This window comes from Acanthopagrus latus, chromosome 7 (genome assembly GCF_904848185.1).
Source record: "Acanthopagrus latus isolate v.2019 chromosome 7, fAcaLat1.1, whole genome shotgun sequence".
NCBI lineage: Eukaryota > Metazoa > Chordata > Actinopteri > Spariformes > Sparidae > Acanthopagrus > Acanthopagrus latus.
In genome coordinates this window covers 29,262,763-29,288,280 of record NC_051045.1, presented here as the reverse complement: position 1 = coordinate 29,288,280, position 25,518 = coordinate 29,262,763, and the positions used below count along the sequence as shown (strand labels likewise).

At 44.9% G+C, this 25,518-nt stretch overlaps 2 protein-coding genes across 6 annotated transcripts in view; one reads left to right on the top strand and one right to left on the bottom strand.

Moving 5' to 3' along the window:
• The window catches only part of flna (filamin A, alpha (actin binding protein 280)), a 56,089-nt gene that overhangs the window by 14,052 nt on the left and 16,519 nt on the right, over nucleotides 1-25,518 (bottom strand). For 4 of the 5 annotated variants that reach the window (XM_037104136.1, XM_037104138.1, XM_037104137.1 and 1 more), the window contains exons 3-28: nucleotides 21,670-21,921; nucleotides 20,966-21,063; nucleotides 19,753-19,900; nucleotides 19,414-19,532; nucleotides 19,250-19,327; nucleotides 18,479-18,641; nucleotides 18,037-18,237; nucleotides 15,832-15,969; nucleotides 14,200-14,326; nucleotides 13,972-14,108; nucleotides 13,664-13,860; nucleotides 13,436-13,549; nucleotides 12,988-13,131; nucleotides 12,779-12,902; nucleotides 12,480-12,640; nucleotides 12,289-12,379; nucleotides 11,169-11,338; nucleotides 10,389-10,506; nucleotides 9,893-10,005; nucleotides 9,571-9,720; nucleotides 9,090-9,408; nucleotides 1,270-1,443; nucleotides 1,006-1,168; nucleotides 750-910; nucleotides 282-449; nucleotides 40-163 (exon numbers count right to left, since the gene is read on the bottom strand). In XM_037104136.1, the coding sequence (XP_036960031.1) occupies nucleotides 40-163; nucleotides 282-449; nucleotides 750-910; nucleotides 1,006-1,168; nucleotides 1,270-1,443; nucleotides 9,090-9,408; nucleotides 9,571-9,720; nucleotides 9,893-10,005; nucleotides 10,389-10,506; nucleotides 11,169-11,338; nucleotides 12,289-12,379; nucleotides 12,480-12,640; nucleotides 12,779-12,902; nucleotides 12,988-13,131; nucleotides 13,436-13,549; nucleotides 13,664-13,860; nucleotides 13,972-14,108; nucleotides 14,200-14,326; nucleotides 15,832-15,969; nucleotides 18,037-18,237; nucleotides 18,479-18,641; nucleotides 19,250-19,327; nucleotides 19,414-19,532; nucleotides 19,753-19,900; nucleotides 20,966-21,063; nucleotides 21,670-21,921 (3,952 nt within the window). Of the gene's footprint in view, nucleotides 1-39; nucleotides 164-281; nucleotides 450-749; nucleotides 911-1,005; nucleotides 1,169-1,269; nucleotides 1,444-9,089; nucleotides 9,409-9,570; nucleotides 9,721-9,892; nucleotides 10,006-10,388; nucleotides 10,507-11,168; nucleotides 11,339-12,288; nucleotides 12,380-12,479; nucleotides 12,641-12,778; nucleotides 12,903-12,987; nucleotides 13,132-13,435; nucleotides 13,550-13,663; nucleotides 13,861-13,971; nucleotides 14,109-14,199; nucleotides 14,327-15,831; nucleotides 15,970-17,635; nucleotides 17,784-18,036; nucleotides 18,238-18,478; nucleotides 18,642-19,249; nucleotides 19,328-19,413; nucleotides 19,533-19,752; nucleotides 19,901-20,965; nucleotides 21,064-21,669; nucleotides 21,922-25,518 lie in introns of those variants that run through there. The other variant, XM_037104140.1, reaches the window with a different exon arrangement.
• On the top strand, nucleotides 2,049-8,373 carry LOC119022830. Its single transcript, XM_037104191.1, has 2 exons — nucleotides 2,049-4,752; nucleotides 8,024-8,373. Exon 1 carries the CDS (start codon nucleotides 3,639-3,641, stop codon nucleotides 4,341-4,343), a length of 705 nt encoding a protein of 234 aa, XP_036960086.1. The 5' UTR covers nucleotides 2,049-3,638; the 3' UTR covers nucleotides 4,344-4,752; nucleotides 8,024-8,373.

Genomic DNA, 25,518 nt, shown 5'->3' with positions numbered 1-25,518 from the left:
GATTGCTGGATAATGTTGATGTGTGCTTTAGAGTGTTACCTGCGTGGTATCTCCTCGTCAGCGTACAATACATTAATGGAATATGGTCCCTCTCTGGTGGGAACATAGTTGACTGTGTGAGTCTGGTCACCGTTATCCACCACCTCCACAGGCTCCACCACACCTACACACACACACACACACACACAGACACACACAGAAACAGAAGGAAGTTAAGGGTTGTAATTCTTGCTCAGTATTTGTTTTTATACCTGTGCATTAACACTGGAACACACACTTACCTTTGGGTCCTTGCACACGGACCTGCAGGGGGGCCACCCCAGCTTTAGAGGCATCTACTGTGAATGCCTGAGGAATGTTGGCCCTGACATTGTTGCCAAGGCCTGGACCCTGACACTTCACCTTGGTACTGTCCACTGTGTCACTGACTGGCACTGAAAATGGACTACCTGCATAGACAAAACAGATTAGAAAGTAGTTTTTTTTTAATGTCTTCTGAGGTGTTTTAGTAGTTTACAGGCCTACATAGTCAAGTTTTATAAACTTCATCATATGAAAAACCCCGTCTCACTGTTCCCATCTTTCCGCTGTCAGACCTGAGTGGCTGAGAGACAACAGAAGTGTATTCACTGTACTCCTGTCCATTCAGGAAAAGGAACCACACTTTTAATGTGGGATAAACTGTAACCAGATCAGTGCTAAATTAATGTTAAACATCTGATGGTAATTTGGAAATGTTTCTTTCCCACCTTTGATGGGTTGTCCTCCATAGGTGATGTTGAGGTTGTATGTGCCAGGCTCGTATGGGATGTATTCCACACTGCAGCTGCCATCTTTGTTATCAGTGCAGGACATTTTAGCCTCTGATGGACCCTCCATTGCCAAACCGAGACCACCTGTCCCTGCTCCTCTGAAGAGAGAATGATGGACATGAAAAGGAAACACATTAGTGACATTTGTGCTGTCCACCTTGAACACTTCCAAGTCACTGTTTTGTTCACTTACCGGGTTTCCACTGTGAACTTGTTGGGCTTATTGGTGGTACCGCATTTCAGGCCAGGACCATGGACACGAACACGAGCTGGATCACAGCCTTCAGTGACGGCAACACGGAATGGACTTTTAGGCACTGGGGATCCCTCGTAGCAAACCTCCACACTGTGTGGGCCTGAAGAATACATACAATATGAGTACCAATCAAAACGCATGAAATGGAGGATCTAATAATAAGCCAACGAATTCTGCACACGCTGTTACTTTTGAACTCACCCTCCTCATAGGGAGTGTACTCTACATTGTAGGTGCCATCTCCGAGGTCGGTGATCAGGGCGTCCGTGCGGCTACCAGACGGGTTGCTGATGAGGGTTTTGATGTGGTCACCTCCAGTCTGTGTGAGGGCACGAGCGTCAACAGTAAAGTCGGTCGTCGCCTCACGGAAAACACCTAAAAACAGAGCAGGGAACATTTAACATGCAGGTGAAGCGTCTGTGCCAATACCAGTACTAAATCTGTACATCACACTTTGTGGAACTCATTCTTTTTATGTAAGGCTACATCAGGTCAATAGCTGTGCTGTGTTAAAATGGTATTGACAAATAAATGTTTAATGTGATACCTGTGATGGAAAAATTCCTTTTCATTATGGGTTGATGAATTTTGAACTATTTTGTTGAATATGATTTCTTAAAGACATTTATCTAACTTGCTTCATGTGACTGATATGTTATGCAAATGCATGAACACCTAACCTCTGCCCTATATGATTGTAACAGAGTCACGAACCAGCCAAAACTCAGATAGAAAGTCGTCTTCTTGTCTTATGTTTTATGTCTGATAATTTTATGCTTTGCACAGAGTCCCAGGTCATGCGTCATGAAGTTTTAACTTTACGTCTTGTGTCGATGAAAAGCCTGTCTGATTGGGATAGTCGTATGTACGTGTGTGTGTGTAGCTTAATCACTGCTGGCACCGAGAGTGCTTGTCTCTTCCCCTGACCTTGTTGATATCTGTGTATAAAATTGTGAACACTCCTTTACTCGGGGCTCATTCACTCAGCTCATGAATTTGACTGTGTGGTGAGTCCATCTGCAGATGGTTGGATTAAACTTACCGAAAAGACAGATCTGACTTTACTCTTTTATTGACAGAAATTTCCACCACAATTTGGCGACGAGGGATGGGATCACTTCTGTGAGAGAGCGCCTTAAACTCAGTGCAGACGGTTCAAAGGGTACCCGGGAGCTCGGACTCCAAAACCTCAACCTCGCCATCAAAGGAGCAGAGACGTGAGGGCCTGACGCCTGAGACAAGGTGGCTCGCTCACAGCTGTGATCTACAGAACCGTGTGGAAGCTGTCTTCTCGGTAAGCCAATATTCAACAGACCGTCGGTGTGTGTGTACGTACTTCGATTCTCGCCACTTTTGGGTGGGCGTGACAGGTGTGTCAACAGGGCAGGTTTGGGTTTTAAACCGCTGTAGAATCAAGGAAGCTTCAGAAAATTTGTGTGTACGTACTTGAATCGATTCTCGCCACTTTTGGGTGGGCGTGACAGACGTGTCAACAGGGCAGGTTTGGGTTTCGAACCGCTGTAGAATCAAGGAAGCTTCGAAAGGGTTTCAGTCCCTGTGAGTTTTTCTAGAGAACTCTGGTTTGTGATAGAGAGGAACTGAGAGCCAGCGAGCACTGAGTTTTTCCTTCTTCGGAGTAGAGCAAATCACGTGGGAAATTGATGCCCGGATTTGTCCCTCTCTCTCGTTAGGGGGAAAGTAATTTCTCAAAGTGGGTCGCAGTGCCAAGGGCCTGCTCAGACACAGACAGAACTAACTTTTCATTTCTTTCCTATGCATCTTTTTCCTTTCTTTCCCTCCTCTGAGTGACTGAAAAAAAAAAAAAAAAAAAAGGGGTGCCGGACGGAAAGGGAGTGTGCATGTGTCAGTTTTCTATCCCCAGTGGGTTTTTCCCGAAGTTACAAATTCTGCGGATTGGGTTTTTATTAGAAAACAGTTGTTTAGGTCATTGCATTGCCTTTTATCCATTTCTTTTGTTGATTTTACCGCTCCATGGTCTCATATCCACTCGAGTGAAAGAAAAATAGTTTTAACAACGCCTTGTGTCCTTTAGAAATTTTTAATAAACAATTCGGGGGTAACAAAAACCAAAATGGGTTCAGGAAACAGCAAAATTCCGGGGGACAACGATTATCCACTCAAGCTGACCTCCCCTCACATTCAGTATATGAATGCCAATTACGGTAAGAAGAGTGTGGATCAACTTGATGTGTGGGTCCGAGAGTGTGGGTTTCCAAGTGCTGGCAGTTTTAGCACCAAACAACTTGCCTTAAACCTTAAAAAGCAAACTAAAACAAAGGGAAAGCAAGGAGAAAAAAGGGAAGAGGGGAAAGAACAAACAGACATTTGAACCAGATTGTAAGGCTTTCACAAATTGCCAGGAGGAAGCTTTTCACAGGGATAAGAACAGGCAGGCAGGGCCAGCTCCTCTAACCTCTCAGTCTCAGTGTCTCAAACTAGATCCCGATCTGGACTCGGCTCCGGCTAAGTCGTCTGCACCACCTGCACCGTCTGCACGCCACGAGAGGACTCCAGGGCCACCGGACGTAAACTGGGAACCAGCAGCTGGGATGTCCTCCGCGCCGCCCACCTTCCTACGACACCCACCACCCGTCGTACGGCGAGAATTCCACCCAGGGCGGGCCAGAGCGAGGCGATTGCTGGTGGTTGAGAGCCTAAACACACCACCACCATATGCCACCGTCAGCCACAGCCCTCACCACACACGGAGCAACTCTGTGTACAACTTCCAGGCTCCCATGGTGGAGGTGGCGGGGAGTGAGGGTCGAGTGCAGCTGGTTTATAGGCCTTGGACGTACAGTGACATGAAGGACGCTGCCGCATCGCTTCCAGACGTCCGCAATGGGGGAGCGGAGTTTGCGGTTCAGCTCATAACGTTTTGCCGACAGTTCAAGCCCACCACTGCTGAACTGCAACGCCTGCTGATGGTTCAGATGGGTACAACGTGGGCCCGAGTTGCGGGCGACTACCCCGTGGAGGACATTAGGGTAGAGAACTCTGACTGGGCCAGCAACGACAATTTGGTATACAAAGACGTCATTGGGGGACTATGTCACAGAATCAGACAGACCTTCCCTCTGAAATTAGACATGGGGAAGATTTCTGCCTGCAAACAACGCGACGATGAACTCTTAGCGGACTATCTGGTCAGGCTGCAGGCCACACCACACACAGTGGCCTCGCAAAGCCCTGAGTCATGGGAGGTATCCATGAAGTCACTCCCTGGGAGGCCCAGCTACGGGACCGCTTCATGAATGGCATGAAGCCAGAGATCAGCAGAATGGTGAGAGAACAATGTGTGAGCTGGGACAATGCAAATCTCTAAACCGTTGAGGAACGGGCCAACCACGCAGAAAAGTTCCTCAACGATGAAAAGAACTGAAAGGCGACAAGCTTGACAGAAAGACTCCAATTGGCTCAGTTGGCATACTACGAGCACCAAGCGAGGGGTCGCGAACGAGGACGAGGAAAGGGGCGCCGGGGCAGATTCAAAAAATGCCCTGGTGCCTTTCATAGATGTGGAAAAAATGGGACATTGGCAAGACAACTGCCCAGAGAACGACGCAACGGACGACTGACTAGCTGGGGAGCCGAGTACAGTGACGGACGAATCTGGTTTTGATGCACAGGCTGGGGAGGAGAAGCAACCTACGCATCTTTCACGTGAGAGCACCAACACTGACACACACACACCACAAGAGATTTATGCCCTTACACTGCAAGCTATCAAATATCTTGAAAATAAACAACAGAAAGGTACACTACTCCACTTGCATGCGAAGATGAGCAACAGGGCCGTTTTAAACACTCTTTCCTGCTTTCTAAACACTGTCCCGTGAATTTCATGGGGAGAGATCTAATGTGTGCTTTGGGTATCGGTTTAAGATAGACTCCGAAGGGGTTAGTGGTGGTTAGGGAAGCAGCCACATTCGTGAAGTATGGTAAAGAAGATCTTTTTTACTCATATCACTGGCAGCTCCCCCTCACAGCTCTTGATTCTGTAAATCACACCCTCCTGCAGACAGCCAGAGCATGCACAGCGCACACACGCAACACACACGCAGACATGGTGAGAGCACAAGACCTTCAGTGCACAGCACACATCTCCCTCGGTCCTGATAGCTTTGAAAAAACTGGTGCAGGGAGAGACAGGGACAAGATAAACTGAGGCTCGTGTGGTTGTATTGGAACGACAAAATGTGTGTTGCTTCTGTAACCTTGACGGATTCCCACTCTCAGCGTTTGTTCTCGGTACCGAACTTTGACCCTCACATTCCATTGATCAAACCAAAGGGGAAAGGGTGGCAGGAATTGGGACCATGGACCAGGGCATGCAATGATGCAACAGGTTGGACACAGACGTCCGATCCACATGTTGAGTATCACCACAGTTTGAGAACATACAGAAAAAGGTTTTCAGCTGTAGTAACTGCAGTATGATCTGTCGAGCTCATACCTGACACAAAATGGGATTTGTCAAAATTTGTCAGGTCAAATAAGGGTTGTTTTGATTATTTTTTGTTGATGACGTCACTGAGGTACCAGAGTTCCGAGTCACCAACAATTTTTAACGCAGCACTGCACGACAATTTGGATTCTTTAAGGCTGCCCAGCAATAGTGCACTGTTGACTTATGTGGATGATCTGTTGATTTGCTCTCCCACCAGAGAAGCCTGTGTAGCAGACACAGTGGCCTTGATCTCCCATCTGGCTGATAATGGACACAAAGCAAGCCTGTCAAAGATGCAGTTTGTCTGTGAGAAAGTTGTTTTCCTAGGTCATGTGATCACAAGGGAAGGGAAGATTCTCTCTCCCTCCAGAATAGCTGCAATCCAGTCTATTCCGAGGCCTCTCACCAAAAAGCAGGTAATGAGTTTTTTGGGTATGACGTCATATTGCAGACAATGGATCCTGAACTACGCAGAAATAGAGGCACCATTGGCAGCAATCGCCCATGGGAAAGGCCTCAATGCGAACGACGAAGTTGACTGGACAACTGACGCTGACAAAGCATTCACTGACCTCAAACTGGCCCTGCAGTCTCCCCCGACTCTGGGCCTGCCTGACTGCTCACGACCTTTCACCCAGACAGTCGACGAAAAGGGTGGGTACATGACTTCCGTATTGCTACAAGACCACGGGGCCGCAACAGGCCTGTAGCGTACTTTTTCATCAAAACTTGATTCAGTGGCGGCAGGCCTGCCTGCCTGCCTCAGAGCTGTGGCTGCTGCAGAGAAAGCAGTGATGGCCTCTCGAGACATTGTAGGGTATTCTGATCTGACACTGCTGGTACCCCACGCTGTCTCCTTGATTTTGCTTAAGCAGAAAACCTCTCATCTCTCAGCTGCTAGGTGGCTGAGATACAACACCATTCTGCTAGAGCTCCCAAACATTACTGTGAAACGATGTACAGTTCTTAATCCTGCTACCCTTCTTCCCACAGCTGACGATGGAGAGGTGCACGACTGTGTTGCTATCATTAATGAAGTCTGCTCTCCCAGATCTGATCTGCAGGAAGTGCCACTTCAGAATGCAGACCTGGAACTGTTTGTGGATGGCTCAGCATCAAGGGACCCAGGGACAGGAAAGAACCAAACAGGGTTTGCAGTCACAACATTACATGATATTGTTCTAGCTGAACCTCTCCCCTTAAACTACTCCGCTCAAGCCGCAGAGCTTGTAGCCTTAACAAAAGCATGCACATTGGCCAAGGACAAGTCTGTTAACATTTTCACAGACAGTCGTCATGCCTGGGGAGTTTGTCATTCATTTGGCCAAATTTGGGCAAACAGAAAATTCCTGACGGCTTCAGGAAAGCCAATTGCACATCACACATAGGTTGCCTCCCTCCTCGATGCTCTGCTGCTACCAAAACAAACCGCTGTCTGTAAATGTGAAGCTCACACTAACAAACCCGACCTCATTTCACAGGGAAACGCCAGAGCAGACGCCGCTGCGAAGACAGCAGCTAAGCAGCGACTAACAAAACAATGTGTTGTTATCCCTGCCTCACCATTGACATCTTTCGCAGATCTGCAGGAAGTACAAGCGAAAGCCACTCCACAGAAGAAGGCCAACTGGAGGCAAGCTGGTTGCGCTGTCAAAGAGAATGTTTGGTATGGTCCTAACAACAAACCGTGCTTGCCCAAATATCTTTTTCCTCACTATGCTAAGTTGACACATGGACGAGCTCATGTGTCAAAAGGGGGAATGATGAGTGAGATACAAAGATATTGGTTCACAAAGGGCTTCTCAGCCTTCTCCCAAACTTTTTGCAAAAGGTGTGTGATCTGTGCCACAAACAATGCAGGGGAGGTCTTCGGACGCAACAGGGTGCCCATCCACCCCCTGAAAGACCATTTGATCATTTACAAATGGATTTCACTGAACTAATGCCTAGTGAGGGAAAGAAATACTGTCTCGTGGTGGTTGACATGTTTTCTAAGTGGGTGAAAGCCTTCCCTACATCCAAACAGGATGCGGCAGCAGTTGCAAAACTTTAATCACAGAAATCATCCCACGTTGGGGAATTCCAGCTAAAATTTCCAGTGATAATGGCACACCTTTTGTAAATACAGCCCTGAAAAGTGTGGGGGACTACTTAGGTATTGACCTAAAACAGCACTGCGCCTACCACCCAGCAAGCGGAGGTGCCATAGAAAGAGAAAATGGCACCCTGAAAAACAAACTTGCTAAATGTTGCGAAGAAACAGGTCTGTCATGGACCAAAGCCTTGTCAACTGTCCTCATGCACATGAGGGCTAGAATCAGAGCTAAAAACAACCTTAGCCTTTTTGAAATCTTGTTTGGTCAACCTCTGCACACCGGGATTGGGCCCGGCACGAGACAGCTCCCAGGGACAGGTCAGTGTGAGGATGAAATGTTGCGTTATTGTGCAAACCTGTCCTCTGTTCTTTCTGATATTCACAAACAGGTCAAGGACGCTCTGCCTGCCCCAGCAGCCCACAAACTGCATGATTTGGAGCCAGGGGATTGGGTCGTCATTCGAGATCTCAGGAGAAAGAACTGGAGAGCTCGCAGATGGAACGGGCCATTCCAAGTGCTTCTGACCACGGAGACGGCAGTGAGGATCGCAGAGAGAGGCACCTGGGTTCACGCCAGCCACTGCAAACGGGTTCCAGAGCCAGCGGACGACACCTCACAGAGCGTGCTTATTGTAGAATAATCATGACTGATGTTTGAGCATGTCTTTTGAGCTGTGAAAAGAATCTGTTTTCCAAGCTGACTTGATTTTTTTTGTCCTTCACTATTACTTACGAAGGAATTTTTTTTAATCTAGTCTGTAGTGAGCATAGTATGCTCAAAGGGAGGAATTGTGATGGAAAAATTCCTTTTCATTATGGGTTGATGAATTTTGAACTATTTTGTTGAATATGATTTCTTAAAGACATTTATCTAACTTGCTTCATGTGACTGATATGTTATGCAAATGCATGAACACCTAACCTCTGCCCTATATGATTGTAACAGAGTCACGAACCAGCCAAAACTCAGATAGAAAGTCGTCTTCTTGTCTTATGTTTTATGTCTGATAATTTTATGCTTTGCACAGAGTCCCAGGTCATGCGTCATGAAGTTTTAACTTTACGTCTTGTGTCGATGAAAAGCCTGTCTGATTGGGATAGTCGTATGTACGTGTGTGTGTGTAGCTTAATCACTGCTGGCACCGAGAGTGCTTGTCTCTTCCCCTGACCTTGTTGATATCTGTGTATAAAATTGTGAACACTCCTTTACTCGGGGCTCATTCACTCAGCTCATGAATTTGACTGTGTGGTGAGTCCATCTGCAGATGGTTGGATTAAACTTACCGAAAAGACAGATCTGACTTTACTCTTTTATTGACAGAAATTTCCACCACATACCCAGTCAGTCTTCTAAGGCCAGTATCAGCCATGATACCAGCATTGTAAAGAATGATATTAACAACATATGTGCAGGATTATCATACTGAAAAAAAGTATACAGCAGGTTATTTTTACCTTTGCCCTCCACTCCTGGTCCGAACACACGGACTCCACTGGCATCCACTGCAGGCTCCACGTTGAGCCGGGCGGGGAAGTTGGGCACATCCTGGCCACCGTAGCGGATGGTGAGAGTGTATGACCCAGGGTACAGAGGGATGTATGTGATTGTGTATGTCCCGTCTCCATTGTCCTGTATGTGAACCTCGGCCTCAGTGCCGCTGTCAGAGATGATCTCAATGGTCAGATCAGCTGGGCCAGCATTGGTACAGTCCACAATGAATTCCCCTTTTTCCCCGACCTTGGCACGCTCCAAGCCTGGGCCAGAGCAACGTACCTGACAGGAGAGGAAAGAAGGGACAGAGATAAACAATCAATGCCTTTAAGTGCATCAGCAACAAAATTACTTTCAAATGAATAGAATATGAATAAAATGTGTGCCGAATAAATTCATTTCAAAGACGTGGAACACTAATGTCTGACAATAAGTGTGACTGACCTTGGAGGGATCTGACACAGGGTAAGCTGTAGGAGTGAAGGGTGAACCAGGGATCGGCACTCCATCATAGGTCAGTTCAACCTGGTATGGCCCTGTCTCCCGGGGGATGAACTTCACCTGACTGGTCTCTGGGCTCAGCCCTGGCTCAACCTTGAACAAGAAATATCAGCATATAAACAAGATTTAAAAACATAGATATTAACAGCAACAAATGTTAGAGATGCAAAAAATGTAAGATATTTTTTGCATTATAAATATCAAGGCAAGCCCTGGCTTGGAAAGTAATGTCATCAGAATAAAGAAATTCAAACATGCACCATACCTTGCTGGCAACTGGCTTCCCTGATGGCGCCGTCACCTTGGCAGCTACCTTGCCCTGACCGCCAGCACCCTTTGATTTGACAGTCACTTCCTGGTCTTTGCCAACAGTCATCTCTAGAATAACAATTTCACACAGAGCAAAGCAACTGGTTGGAAAAGGACTATTCCAGATAATCCATGATAGGTGTTTAATGTAGGCAACCATGAAAAGGAAATAATGGATGAAAACTCATGGTAAATATTTGTGGTTAGGCCAAGTGTTTTACTTACAACTTAACTCATAATCATAATTATCTATCATGTATTTTTCATCCTTTTTTCCCATTCCCATGAGCTTCCATACAAATATGAGAAATGACACAGGTCAAGAGTAAAACAAGATCATTTTCACACAGTATCCTGGAAAGAATGAAAAAAAATGACTGAGCAACAGAAACTCTTCAGCTCCGGTACCACGTGTTCAACAAGAGGTTGAAAGGCGACAGGATCGTACGTACTGTCTCCCAGGCCTGTGATGTTGATCTTGCTGAGGTCCACTGTGGGTGCCACAGCAACATTAAAGGGGCTCTTGGGGATGTGATCTCCACCATAGGTCACAGCAACTCCAAGAGGACCCTGAGGCACAGAAGACAGGAGGCAGACGGATGTGATCATACAAACTATTATGTGGGAAAAGGTGGACAGTCTAATGCTGCCTTAACATACAGCATAACCTAAGAACCAACATGCAACAGCTCACCAGCCTGTTTCTGAGTGACCAAGCAAATTACAGTTTCTGAACTTTCTGTAGATCAAAACCTTTGCACAAATAAAAATAAATAAACCACCGTCTCAGCTAGCTACAGTGAGTGGTTACTGTGGACATATGCTGCCTGCTATTTGTTTGTATTATGAACTTACCAGTTAATGTGACCAGTTGTTACATATTGCACTGTTAAACTGTACACAAACAAAAAGGAAAAAAAAAAAGTTGTGGTTTCATTTGGAAGTAACAGCCGTCAGAATTTGCTTTCACTGCATGTTACTCTGTGTAACCACAACTTGTTTCATTTTACTGTTATTTTCTGTTAGTACTCGAGGCATGTGAGCGTAGACATGAGTTTCATGAGATTTGTCCTGATATTCTCATCTAACTCTGGGGGAAAAAAAGTGCCTTTGCCAAATTGTTTGTTCTTTAAATCTGTGTGTAGAGAGAGGTGTGGAGGAGACTGCGGCTGTAAAGAGACAGGATGTGTTTATGTATCAAAATGTGTGTCTGCATGATTCTCCCACTCTACCTGCTGCACAGGTGTGTATTTCACAGTGTGTGTGTTGTCATGGTTGTTGATGATTTCAAAGTCTTTGACAGCCTCTCCTTTGGCTGGGCCGCTGAAGTTGCAATCCAGGTTGGCCTTTCCTGCTCCTTTGGTGCTAACAGTGAAATGAGTGGGCTTATTTAATTCCACACCTGAGAGAGAGAGAGAGCAGCAGATGAGTCCACACAAGTCAGGGCTGCAATTCAGTTACAATTCCACTCAAATACAAAATGTATAGAGGTTTTATTGGTATTCAAGACAATCTGGCAAATGAAAAAAATGACTGAGAATTTCATTTCTTCTGTCTCTACCAAAGATTGATCGTCTGCTTGATGGGGAAAATCTAATAAACAGTCAAACAAAACCAAAATAACAAGTCAAATTTATGTTTTTTTTTTAAAAAATCATTATTGAGTGACTCTACACAGAGTCGATGCCGCAGCCTACATACAGTAAGTGTGTTTAAAAGGTGAAAATACAGTTGGCTATCTGCTCACCACCACCAGCAACCTGACTCGCCTGCATATGTGTATGAATGCTCGCTATGGCAGAGGTCACTTGTGTATGTTACAGCCTCAGCTCTGCAGATGCTGGGAAACATGCGTCAATCTTTTTTTCTCAGTCTTTGGTGGATACAGGAAAAACTAATATACAAAATTCTCACTTTTTTTTTCATTTTTTGTTTGCCAGATCAAATTGAACAGTTGACTGAACGAGTGATACATGGACTCTGGGCCCCTTATTTACATGTTGGGGTGCGTAAGTGATTTTAGAGTGAGACTTCTCCTTGAAAGAGATTTATGTTTCTGGTTCCGCCTGTTGAATAGTCTGGATCTTACTATTCAACAAAAGGTCTCTCTCCAGAGGAATCTTCATTGTGATGTTGTCAGACACTTTAAGATTAACAGCCTCAGCTTGTCAGTAAACAAAACAGGCACATTTAGTAGACCCAAGTGATTACATTGCATCCTCTGTCACACACAAACATGTCAATATGGGGCCCAGGATTCCAAATAGCACAATCCACTCTCCATATGATATGATGCTTTTAAAATCATGGAAATATCTGACATGAACAACCTAGTGATAAAGGTTTCCTTACCACTGCGGCTGAGCCCTGGTCCCTCAGCCTTGACTTTGCTAGCATCATGAGAAGGATCCACTTTGATCCTGATGGGTGTCATCGGAATAGCCTAAACAACAACCACAGACGTTTTAACAGGCAGAATACACCCAATCCTACAAGGGCACACACTGCTGTCATGTGACAAAAAATACATGACTTAAACTAACCTGGTCAGCAAACAGGACCATGATGGTGTAGCTGCCTGCCCCAGGTGGGGTGTATTTGACGGTGAATGTGTCATTGTCATTTCTAATTATGTCAAAGTCGATATCTGCCTCTGCAGGTCCCACTACTCCAGGGGCACACTTGATACCAATACTGATGTCACCTGAGGACAGAAGACCAAAGTCAGCCTAACAAAGAAATCCTTTAGGCTGCTCATGAAACTGAAACAATGGGCTGAAAGACAATCTGTGAGCCTGAACTGCAGAGTTGGCTGATTGGAAACAACTTGAAGCAGCCTCACCTTGACCAGCCTCTGCGCAGTCAACAGTGAAGTATGTTGGCTCGAAGGCCTTGAGGCCGGTCTTGGCCACCCCAGGTCCTGACACCTTAACCTTGTTTGGATGACAGCCTGCTCCGATATTCATCTGTGGTTAAAAACAGAGCAGCTCCAGAAAGTGTTCACTGATAAAACGTTGGTGCAGAAACAAAACCCTCTCCACGTGTACTCACTCTGAATGGGCTGTCGGGGATATTGACTCCTCCCCAGGAGACCATGGCAGTGTGTTTCACAGGTTTGCGTGGGGTGTAAGAACATGCGTAGGTACCATTGCCATTATCTTTAACCTGTACATCCACAGGAGTACCTTCACCATCCTGTGCAGATAAGGAAAAGCAAAGTATTAAATATGACAGTAGTTTAAAGCATACTTGCCTTCCTACACTCTTTTCTCTTGGTCACACTTCTCCTGTACTTCTTCTGATTTCATGACAAATGTTCACATCTTTTTGCCAATTGAACCTATAAAAACCTGTTTGTGTGACTGAACAAATTTACTGTTCTGTTGCACCATAACCTCCTCAGTGAGTGAGAGATGTGAAGTGAATTTAATAGTGGGACTGTTCAATCAAAGATGTACCAAACAGAAAGCAAGAGATGCCGGACGACACACAGCCCTACCTGAGCCACAATCTTCAGAGGAGCTTTTCCTCCTTGCTTGGCATCAACAGTGAACTCAGTGGGCTTTCCAACAGCCAAACCGCTGCTCTGAAGGCCTGGACCATATGCCTTAACCTGGAATAACACAATCATGGAACTTTAGGGGGAAAAAAGCTATTGTAACACAAAATGTGATGACTTTCAAACTGTACCCATGGTTTGTTGCAGTGTCCCTGGTTAGGTGCATACCTTGTCGGGGTAGAAATCTTTGCTTGGTGGGTTGACAATCTCAGCCATAAAGGGAGAGTGCTGGATGTCTTCATTGTTGCAGAGCACATGTACAGCATACTCCCCAGGCTCTGTGGGCCAGTAGCGCACATCACAGGATCCATCGCCCTTGTCGTCACATTCAATCTTGGCCTGAGACGGACCTTCCACTGAAAAACCTGACCAGGAAATAACAAATGCAGCAAGTTAGAAAAACTTTGGATACCAACAACAGTATTTACTTCAGGAAGCCTCTCCCGTGTTATCTGTTGTGTCCCCGACGTCCTCACCCAGCGTCCCGACGTTGTCTCCAACAGCCTCCACCACAAAGTCAGCAGACTTTCCAACAATGCCAGCCTCCAGCCCGGGACCCCAGGCCCTCACCTTCTGCTGGCCGGCCTCAGCACCAATCTTGACCTCAATGGGACTGAACAGGCAGAGTCACAATCACCCTTACAGTCATAATAGCAAGTCAGTGTGATTTCATCGAAGCATTTTGTGCCCATGTGATAGTTTACCTTCGGGGGATGTGCTGTCCGCCCCAGGTGATAGTGATGGTGTATGTTCCAGGTGTAGTGGGGTAATACTCAAAACCATACACACCATCTCCAAGGTCTTTTCTTTTACAAGGCTCCTCAAGACCCTCTGCAAACACAGTGACACTCTTATTACTGTGATTACAGTATCACTTTTTATCATTTTTTCTTAACTGCTAATTTCAGGGGGCGGGTAAAAACAAGTCACTAGCCCCATTCACACTGCCCTTCGAGAGCAGGGATCCCGCGCCATTCTCCGCCTGTCAAATGCGGCGAGGGGGTGAACTTGCACTGCACCTCTGGAGGTAGTGTTACAGGCACAGCAGACGCAAACCTACCTGTGTGAATATATAAGCCGGAACTGCCGTGTAATTCACACAGAAAGCTGCGCTGCTGCTCCTAAAGAGACGTGACGGTACACGTCATGATGATGACGTCAGTGTGTTTCCCAGGTGTCCCCCCTGTAAATCTGTTTATAATGTGTGGTGATTGAGAACCCGGCCCTATAAACATCCTGGAAAGTGAAAGAGTTTTGTTTTTCGCGTTAAATTACATTATTACATAATCGCCATCAGCACAACAGGTCGCTGCGTGACTCTTTCTGGGGTGAAGTTCACTGAAGTCTCGGTCGGGAGGGCTGACCATCACGGTGATTTCTATCAACACAAACACTTCAGTGAGTTAAAGGTTTTTGCCGGTGACAGACGCAGTTTTTCAGGCAGAAATGTGACAAAAAGTCTGTAGAACAGGCGGGAGGACAGACGCTGCTCCGCCTACAACTGCATTATTTTTTTCCTCATATAAGTTACCAATGACAGTTACACTAACTACGTTACTTTTGTTTGGTCATGTAATGTTAAATTAATTGTTAGATTAGTCGACTACTCAAAAAAAATAATTGCTAGATTAATTGTTTGAAAAATAATCATTTGGGACAGCTCTAGCGGTTATAAGTAGAGAAGTGTCTGTCCTCCTGTCTGTCCTCCTGTCTGTCCTGCCGACTCTTCATCACATTTGTGCCTGAAAAACAGCCTCTGTCCCCAGCAAAAATCTTTAGTGTGTTCAAGTCTCCTTCCACTGTTGTGTTGTTATAGTTACTATCTTGAAACGAAATCACGGTGACTGTCAGTCCTCCAGACCAAGACTTCAGTGAACTTTCCCCCAGAAAACAGCCTGCGAGTGACAGAATCAGACAGCGTCCTGTTTACTGATGGTGATTATCTAATTATGTAATTTCAAGCAAAAAAAGTGAATTTTGTCACTTTCCAGGCTGCATGGCGGGTCAAGATGAAAACACACACAGATGTTTGCCTCTTTTGGATCAGCAGCACCGGCTTGCTGTATGAAGTGACACACTGGTGCAGCTTTACGCTGGAGCTGCTCGGTTCTGTGTGAACAAATGATGGCGGAGAATTGTGAACCGCCGTTGTGGAGATAACGCGGAGTCTCTGTGTGAAACGGGCTAGTGTTTAGCATTTCATTGTTTTTTAACAGTCAAATAACTTTTAACTAAACTTGAATCAACTATACATGTACCATTTATTAATACTGTACCATTTATAAATCATCTAACAACTGAGAAAACACATGTCTGGAGTTTTCAGTGTAACTCACTGGGTCCCTTGATGGAGACTTTGAGCTCTCCGGTGCCGGCTCCTTTGGTGTAAACCTTAAAGTCTGCAGTCTCCTTCACCCTCAGGCCCTTTGGCTGCAGCCCACGACCCTTTGCTCTGCAGAGACTGGGGTTACATGCTGTGGAGAGACACACACAATGAAAGAGTAAGAAACAGACAGAGAGCAGCTCTTAGTATTCCCACTCCAACATTATGACCACATGTGAGTTCAGTGGTGGTTTCAGTGGGGAGACGAGAAATGAGGTGCGGGGTGAATAATATGAGAACAAAAACTATTTCCATTCCAACAGTATATCCATCATTTTCAAGAAGGGTGAAGGCTTAAGGGAAAACTTTGTGCTTTTCAATTTTCAGCCCTCCTCCTGCTCTGCACACCCATCCTGTGCCCCTTATCCATCTATCTTATTCCACAGAGGGAATTCAGAGACCACAGTAAAAGGAAGTAACACAAGAAGCGGCGTATCCTTCATATCTCTGGGTTACAAGTGCATGAATTAGGAGCTGCTGAGTCACAGTTGCCACCCTGCTGGGAGCAAAGGAAACCCCGCAGGAACAGAGGCGCAAGATAATTTCAAGGGAGTGGACTACTTGGCTCTGAGAGAAAAAGGATAATTATAAATTTAATTCTAATAAAATCTATTTTGATGTGTAGTATAGTAGAGCAACTATGACAAATGCAATCAACAAGGAGGTCTGCCTGGTTCAGCAGCAATGTGATCAGAAAACTAAAACAAAGAAAAAATGTCATTTTTGAGATCAACGGGAAATGTGAGTGTAAATCATCTGAAAAACTTCTTTTCCAACATAATCCGGGTCTCTGATGGTTAAACATGTTTCTAACTTCATGATTAGCTTCAGGAGGCAGCTCCAGTCAATCATTCCATTATTATTTGTTTAGCACAAATTCACAACAAAAGTTATTGCATAGCCTCTAACCCCTAACCCTACTCTTCAATTCATTCTGATGACGATTAGACCCTTAATGAATTATGGACATTTTAACCTTACTATGAAGTAAATTGTGATTTGTCAAATTGAGCTGTTGCAGTGACCCATTAGCATTTATCAGTTTTGCTGAGAGATGAGATCATTTCCGGGTCAGAGATGACCAGATGCTAATGGTGGCTAACCAAATGAGCCAACTTTGGAGAAAAAAATCAAAGGGTGCCTTAACAGACGGTCGCCCTTTTCTTTATTATCAAGCGTTCTGTGCTTTTAAGAATTGTCGGAAAATGACATGTTTTGTTTCAAGTCAAGTGTTGTTATCTTCAAGAGAGAGTGTGGGAATCCCTATACTACCACATATATGTTGTTTTCATTATTAGAAAATATTAATCATTGGGCCAAAACACAAACACAAAGCTGGTCACGCAAATACTGTTATTGTGTAAACTCGATAAATGCCAACTCTGTGAAACCATCTCTTGTGTTATGAGGTGTGTGTCACTTACATTCTGTTGTTTGTACTCTTGTTGGTAACAGCTGACAAACTAAAGACCACAACTGAACTGGAAGAACTGAGGCACCTGTTTCCTGGGCAACCACAAGCTACAGCTTAATGTTTGGATCCTTCCATCAAAATCTGACAACATGTTAATCTGTCAATCTGTTGGTGGAGTTTCTGCTTATGGATATTGAGCCAGTTTGAGTTTATAGCTCGACAGGCAGATGACACAGACTGCACATATAAAACAAGTCTATAGAAGGAGTCAGTTCTAAGTCCAGTATCTACATACACACACACACACACACACATCTCACACACTCATGCACACCGTGTGTACCCAAGAGAGATCCTAGGAAACAGGAAATGACAGCAGAAGGAAGGGGCCGTTCCAGAGAGAGGACAGACACCAGCAGGCCTCTATTAAAGAGAAGACGGGAAGGAGGACTGAGAGAGAAGAGAGGACCCGGCATCCCGTAAAATGGCAGAAAAAAAGGATAGACAGCATCAGACACAAGTAAAGGACAAACAGCAAAGAGCGAGCAGATATTGAAGGATACACAGTGGATGCTGTTATACCTATCATAGTCACTGAGTCTTCTATTTATGTCATTTTTGTCATTTACAGTACAAACATTCAAGCACAGAATGCGCCACAGAATAACTTATAAACAAGTTGTCTCAGTGATACTCTAACAGGACTAGAAGAGGCGAGCTGCTCACGAATCAAGGAACTCTTACCCTCTCCCACGGTGACCATGAAGGGGCTCTTGCTGATCTGACCCCCAGCAAAGGTGACATAGATGGTATGCTGGCCCTCCGTGGTGGGTTTGTAGGTGCAGCGGTAGCTACTGTTTCCCTTATCCTCAATGTTGCAAGTCACAGTGTTCTTCTTGCCAGCAGGGTCCATTATCATCACCTCTACCTCGCCAATGCCAGCACCTGAGAGGAACAGGAGGGAGATTCATATTATGGCAATGATGAAACGAGTTAAAACATGCAATAAAACATACCCATGCAGATTTTCTGAGCTCAGAACCCTACTGACTTTGAGACGAAGGAACCGCAAGTACAGAAATGCAAACTTTTTTTCTGGGTTTATAAGAGCTGCAGCACTAATATTAGAAGAGTGGGAACGGGTCCAGAAATTCACTCCAACTATACACGTCATCCGTGTTCTTACCTGCTGTGTAGACGTCAAAGTAGGTGGATTTGTTGGCGATGTTTCCTGAGGGCTCGAGTCCTGGTCCCTGGGCCGTGGCCTTGCTGGAGTCTCCTTGAGCCATGCCGATCTCCACCTCGAAGGGGCTCTTGGAGATGTGCTGTCCTGCAAACAACACTGTCACCTTTAAAAGAAAGAAGAGAGTGAAAATTGTGTCTGAAACTCTGAAGTCCTACTTACAGGGCGTCCGCAGCTCTTTTAAAAGTCTTCAAAACAATGACTGCAGTTTCTTTTAAGCCAAGTTAAACAATTATTAATTACTAATTAAACTTAAATTATTAAACATTATCTTTGTCTGATGTAAACAGTAATTTTATTGAAGTTATAAAATATATATTTGTATGTGATCATGTTTCAGTTTCAGCCAGCAGCATCAGCCCCACAACACTGCCACTAGCTGCAGTAGCTCTGAAGCTCATCTTTTAATGGGCAGTTGTGCATTTTAACACAAAACAATGTCAAATATGATCAATGGATCATTTTCAATTGATTAATCAAGACAGATAGAGAGACAGACAGGCAGACATATGTCATATATCTTATAGATATTATAGATTTACTATCCAAAGCTCTTAGGACGAATGTAGTGGAGTAAAAAGTACAGTTCCCTGTAAAGCAGCATGTAAAACTATTTCAAAACTGCACTTAAATACACTGCATCAATAAATATACTGTTACTCCAAGTATCTTTGACCTATCACAGTCTTCCACATTAAAATAAGTGGGACTTACCTTGTGCATGCCTGTGACTTTAGGGATGTAGAAGACAGAGTAGGTTCGGTTCTTATCATTGTTGGCTGTCACTTTAGCCTGCAGGAAGGTATCAAAAACATATGATGATGTTCCATGATGACTACAAAGATCAAAGATGGCATTTCTCCAGGACTTTGTCTCACCTCCTCTCTGTGTCCTGCAGGATCCTCCACGTAAACCAGCACCTCTCCCATTCCTGCACTGATGGTCTCGACAGTGAACACAGCCTTCTTCATCACAACGTTACCAACCGGCTCGACACCTTCGGGGAGACAGAAGGGACAGTTCATGAAAATGTCCTGACAGACACCAATGGGAGTGCAGGTGTGGATGGTCTTCAATTGCAACCTGTTGGACTAAACTCAGGTTGGCTGTCAACATGTACATTTATCCAAGCTGGTTAAGCTGCTCAGCTCAACACAACACAACTGCATTTGTTTCCTTGTTGAAGTCTGGCTGCAAATGTGTGCGTATGTGTGTACCTGGCCCGTAGGCGCGGGCCTTCTTGGGGTTGAGTTTGGGTCGTAGAGGTGCACCAGGCTTCAGTTTAGCCTTGGGGAACTGGGACAGGTAGGTCATGACTGAATGCTCATCCACATTGGGGTCAACAATCTCTTCAGGGGTTATGACCTAAGAAACAAATGAAAGGGCAGTTTTTCCTTGTTAGCATATTTGCTGCTGAAAGAGAAGAGAGGCTGCAGCCGTACAGCCTGAAGCAGTGCTTGCTCAGTTGCCATGGAGACAATTACCCATAAAAATCAACTGAGGGGTGTTGTGATTTGGTGATCAAAACCACATACCAACCTCTTCCTGGGCTCAGAAAAGTACCTGAGACAAACTAACACACAATCCAGCATGCACCCACTCATACAGACAGTTACTGTCTGATTGTGTAAACCACAGAGACAGCAGGGGACGGACACACAGACAGTTTCCTAACCATGCAGCACTGAGGGCGGAAACAGCAGCGACCACAGAGCCAACTGTTGGCATGCCATGCTGTGCCAGCTGCCTGCACCATGCGAATGTCTGGTGAATGTCTGACAACACTATCAGACAGTCACCAGACCAACCCGGCCAAGAACCAGCGTAGTAAAAAACTACATTTGGCGATTCCATTTAAAATCTGTAAGAAACTGAACGTGTCATTCCAAAGGAGAGGAGAGTGGTACGGCTGTGTTGATTCTCTTGAGGATTTCTAAGTGAACGTACTACAGGACTTGTTGCAGCACTGCTAGTTAACTAGATTCTGTTCCATTATTGAAAACCACTTCCTCTGTCAGTCCAGTATGGACGAGCTGACCTCAAAGGATAAGTCTGCCGTTATTCCATATTTATTCTTCTGTCAACAAATCCCATTAAATTGATTAAAGTCATACACTAAATACCCACTAAAATGCCAAATGTTAAAAAAACTGAAAATAGACCCAACAAAGATACCATCTCCTCATTGATTTTACCTTTCAATTAGTTTATTCTGGTCTTGTCATGTAAAACTGTAGGTTAACTGAGGTAAAGTAAACAAGGTCAAAAAGTGTAATGTGTCATGCTCATTGCTAATAGTAGCAGCCATAAATGATCAGACCAAGTAAGACAGTGACAGAAGTCCCCAGTGTGCTGCTTATAAATTCAACTTGTCATCTGTGGGAGGAAGAATGTGTTGCCTCTGCTTCACTGGAAGGGAACTGATTCTACCTGCGGGATGCCGAGCCAGTCGTCAGCTTGCTGCATGGCCTCACGGGCGTTGTCCACTGGTTTGGTCTGATCCCACTGGTCCCAGTCAGGACACAGACCTGCACGAAAGACACGAGGCAAGCTGGCTTTACTACAGGACACTGGCAGCAAGACCTCATTAATAATTCTGGCTAAATGTTGACTCCAGTTACTGTCTTGGCAAAGTCCCTCAGATAAAGGAGAATGCAAAATATCCCTAAATATTAAAGGTGAATGTGCAGCAGTAATCACGCCTGGCCTCCTACAGCTGTCTCAGTGGCCCAATAAGATGGCCCACGGATCAGTCCATTTGATATTATGGTGTTTCTTCATTATCACACCAATGGATCCTGGAAAAGTGTGTCAGCGTTTGTGATGAACTTGTTCATAACTGTCTCCCAAGTCTGTAGGTTTTTATTATTTGGACAGTGTTGGAAGTGGAGGGAAATGAAAGCTTTTGGTAAATCCTTATCCTTCCACAGGTCCAGGCTGCTGGTGATCCACAGGTATGTCAAACATCCTGAGCATGTAAACAGAAAAACTTTCCTTCACCTACATCCCTCCTACTCCCTCATCTAACAGCACAAGAACGGAAAGTTTCACTATAGCTGTGGGGGAAACACATTCACAAGTGCCCCTTGGAGACACACAGACAAACACACACACAAACAAACACACACACAAACCTGGAGCACAGCTGTCGACCAGGGCACCCAGGGCCCGGCCACTCTGCCAGTCCCGGCTGAAGTTGGTGATAGGAAGCTCGGGTAGTTTGTTCTGGATCCATCCCAGCAGCCTCTGCTTAGGTGTCTTCTGCTTGCCATCATCCCCCTCCTCGTCCTCATCCCACATGGGCATGGAGATGGAGTAGTGCAGGATCAAGGTCCAGATCAGACCCAGGATCAGCTTCAGATTCCCATCTACTATTGCTTTTGAGTCTGGAGTCCAGAGGAAGAGAGAGATATGATGTCATGTCAACAAGCTTAAAACATTCACACAGACCTGAAAACATTTCCATTCTCCAAATCTGCAATTAGGATTGCTTAAAAAACATTTTAAGCACTGACTGATACTACGACAACGACCACACACACACACACACACACACACACACACACACACACACACACCGGTCTTGAGGACAGGGTGGAGCAGTGTGTTTGTACTGATGGCTATCAAGGGTGTGCATCAGGGGCCTGTATGGCTCAATCCAGGATCCCTGAAGAGTTGAAGTTTTAGGCCTTTTTTTTGGTAGATATGTGTGAATAACATTTCTGACAACAGCTGTGTCCCGTTGGCAGTTTCTCTGTGATTTCAGACTTTGGGACACTCTGATAAGAAAGCATGAGACCAGAGTGAGTGAGGCTGAAAAACAATAGAAAAAACATCTTTGGACAGGAGATCTTGAAGCTATTCTGATTCCACTGCTGCTCACATTGTTTTCAATGTAACTGAATTGTAATGTAATAGTAACTGTTGGTAGCAGCAGCTCTACCTAAACAATGAGAACATTTGGAGGTGCATCAGAGTGCTGGGGCTGCAGTTGGGGGGTTGGGCTACTAAAATGGCTGAATAGTTAAGGCTGGCAGCAGGAGGGTCTGAAAACTGCAGCAAGTTTGTAAGGATAGCTGGAGGGGGCGGAATTTCATGCAAGATGCAGATGAGGAGCTGAGCTGTGAGACAGTCAGGGAACTAAGACTGGGAAGAAACAAATGTAAGCATTTCTAATGCACAGAAACACAAATACGTGTGTTACATCAGATGTCTTTAAATGAGTGAGTTCTGCCAGTTCTGTGCTCACAAGCTGCCAACCCAACGACACACGACATGTGAGCTGCTCCCAGTGGAATAATACACCCTCCATGGTGATTAAGAGCAGCAGGGTCTGACGAAAGGTCTGTTTGGATGACCCATCACCATGGGAACTTGGTTGGATTGTTACTGGGCCACTCGCTCCACTAAGGAATGACAGGAAAGTGGATGAACAGGAACCAAAATGCAGGAGACATGAGAGACAAGAAGAGTCGGTGTAATGAAGAGATGAGAAGATAACTGTTGCCTAAAGACAGAGATAAAACCTTCAGCAATGAAGTGTTATTTGGACTGATAGGATGATGTGAATTGGTGCATGCATGTGTACCACAGGCTGCTACTTGCAGCAGGAATGCAGGTAGAGGTGTGTCACATAGTGGCTTGTCAGCTGCCACGGCACATGGAAAACCTTCACTTGGTGTCGGTTATGGCTTAGCTTGTGAGATTTGCAAAATTTCCCGATCATGTGAATCTATCTTTCCACGCTTCACACTGTGTGCCTGCGTCTGAACACACAGTGGCTCAACCAATCAGAGTTGCAGGAGCACCTCCTGCAGCCATGGGCGTGTAGCTGTGATGACCAGCGAGAGAGGTAGTTTGAATATAGCTGCCCCTCATGATGTCAGCATAGCTGCTGCTCCTTTGACAGTTGTGTGCTTTGTGTGCATGGCATGAAAATGAAAATCAATCGATTTAGCATCAGTTATATCAGACCCGAGGAGCGTATTTCACTGAAAGAACATCCAGACTGAAGCTTTTCTCAACAGAGAGATGTTTTCACTCTTTCTTTACCAGCTGGCTCCGCTAGTTGTGGCTATGTGATATTAATAACTGTAACATGATGATTTAGTACCGTTTACATTATACCCCCACAGAACATGCAGTCTTACCGCTAACTGGCTCAGTAATATAATATTTTCTTGAACGGCTCAAGTTATCAAATGTTCCTGAGTCATGTTGTGTCTTCATAAAAACAAGCCAACAGCAAGATATAGCAACATAACATTTTATGCCATAACTGGGTTGTAAACATTAGAATCGACCATCACTTCTCACAAAGTATTGCTGTCCAGCGTGCATCATCTCAGATCTGAACAGCAGACAAGTCTGTGTATGTGTTGCTCTTTGATTCATGCCTCTCACACACAAAGCCACTAAACATGCAAGGAATCTGCCAACATTCCCGACAGACCACAGCACACAGAGCCTGACGGAGCCCATATACGGACACACACTGCCGCTGACTCCCCCTCTGCCTGCTGACTCATACCCATGTACGAGTGTGTGTGTGTGTGTGTGTGTGTGTGTGAGTGAGAGAGACAGTGAGAGAGAGCAGAATGCGGAGCATATCATATGGAGAGAGTGCATGTCTGTGGTCGATGCTCGTTTTGCCCCAAAAACTCCCATGATTCATCCATTTGGCTCGTTGCGGCGCTCCCCCACCCCCAAGTGACATTGCTATGACATCATCACAAACCCTGACCCACAGCCTGACCTGATCCCACATCTCGGATAGGGTGGGGGAGGTGGGGGCACAGAGAAGAGCAACAGCAGGAGGAGAGGCTCTGCACAAAATTCAGGTTGTACTGCAACATCTGGAGAAGATTAGTCCTGAAATCTTGGAAGGCGAATAATAGTCCTGAAGTCTCTCCCTACCCTGTCCATTGCTCACAGTATCCTTTAGATCATCCCTTAATTCATATATACAAAATATAATAATAGAATGTAAAACATAGCAGGACAGTCACCATCTTTTAAAAGATCATGATATCTTTGATTGATCTCAAACAGGTTTCCACACACATCATTAAAGCTACAAAGCTGATGGCTTAATTCTATTGGACTGCCTTGATAAGTGGGTTAGCAGTTGGGATAGTGCACCAGACTACAGACTATCTTCTTTTATTTATCAAACAGATTTTTTCAGTGATGCCTCTCCTTCTGCAACCCCTCTGGCTTGTGGTGATCCCCAGGGCTCCATTCTTGGCCCCTTGTTCTTTGTAATTGTGCTGATATTACGAGATATATATATATATATATACAAAAATATAAAAAACGTTACATATAAAGTGCTGAATTTCCCAAGACATGTGAGGCAATGGCCTTTCAAGTTCCAAAGTTCGAAATGTAGTAGATTCTTATCTTTACAAATGTATTGTGTTCAACATTAAATCAAATTTCTATCTCACACCTTTAGCTGGTGCAACATATACCTGCTCAGCTCTGACAACAACATCTAATCAGCCCTACTTTAGACTCTAAACTGGTAACTGGTCACTTTTGCAGTAAACTTTACTATTTTACTGAAGCACTTCAAGGTTTCTCTCCCAGTTATATTGCAGAGCAGCTGACCCCCCATGAACCAGAGTGCAGTCTCAGAGCCTCTGCTGGCTGTTCACAAGGCCTGGCTCACTACTAAAGGTGACAGTCAGCGACGTCTTTTAAAACCACTTATGTGATAAGAATACGCTGTATAAAAATGTTGATAACACTAATGATAACATCATTCATTATCACTACGACTACAGGACATATGAACTGCTGAGTTCATATCTCGCTACCAGTTTTTGAAACTAAACTCAGCCAACAGACTGCTGGCTGGTCCATCATATAGACATCTCTAAAACTCTTAAGTATCAATATTGCCTCAAATCTAAATTCATGAGATGATGTTTGTTGTCAATAGGCTCTATACAAATAAAGATTGAGGGATTGATTGATTG

What these genes read in the sequence shown, in the direction of transcription:
- LOC119022830 (XM_037104191.1), top strand. Translation starts at nt 3,639, where the DNA reads ATGTCCTCCGCGCCGCCCACCTTCCTACGACACCCACCACCCGTCGTA.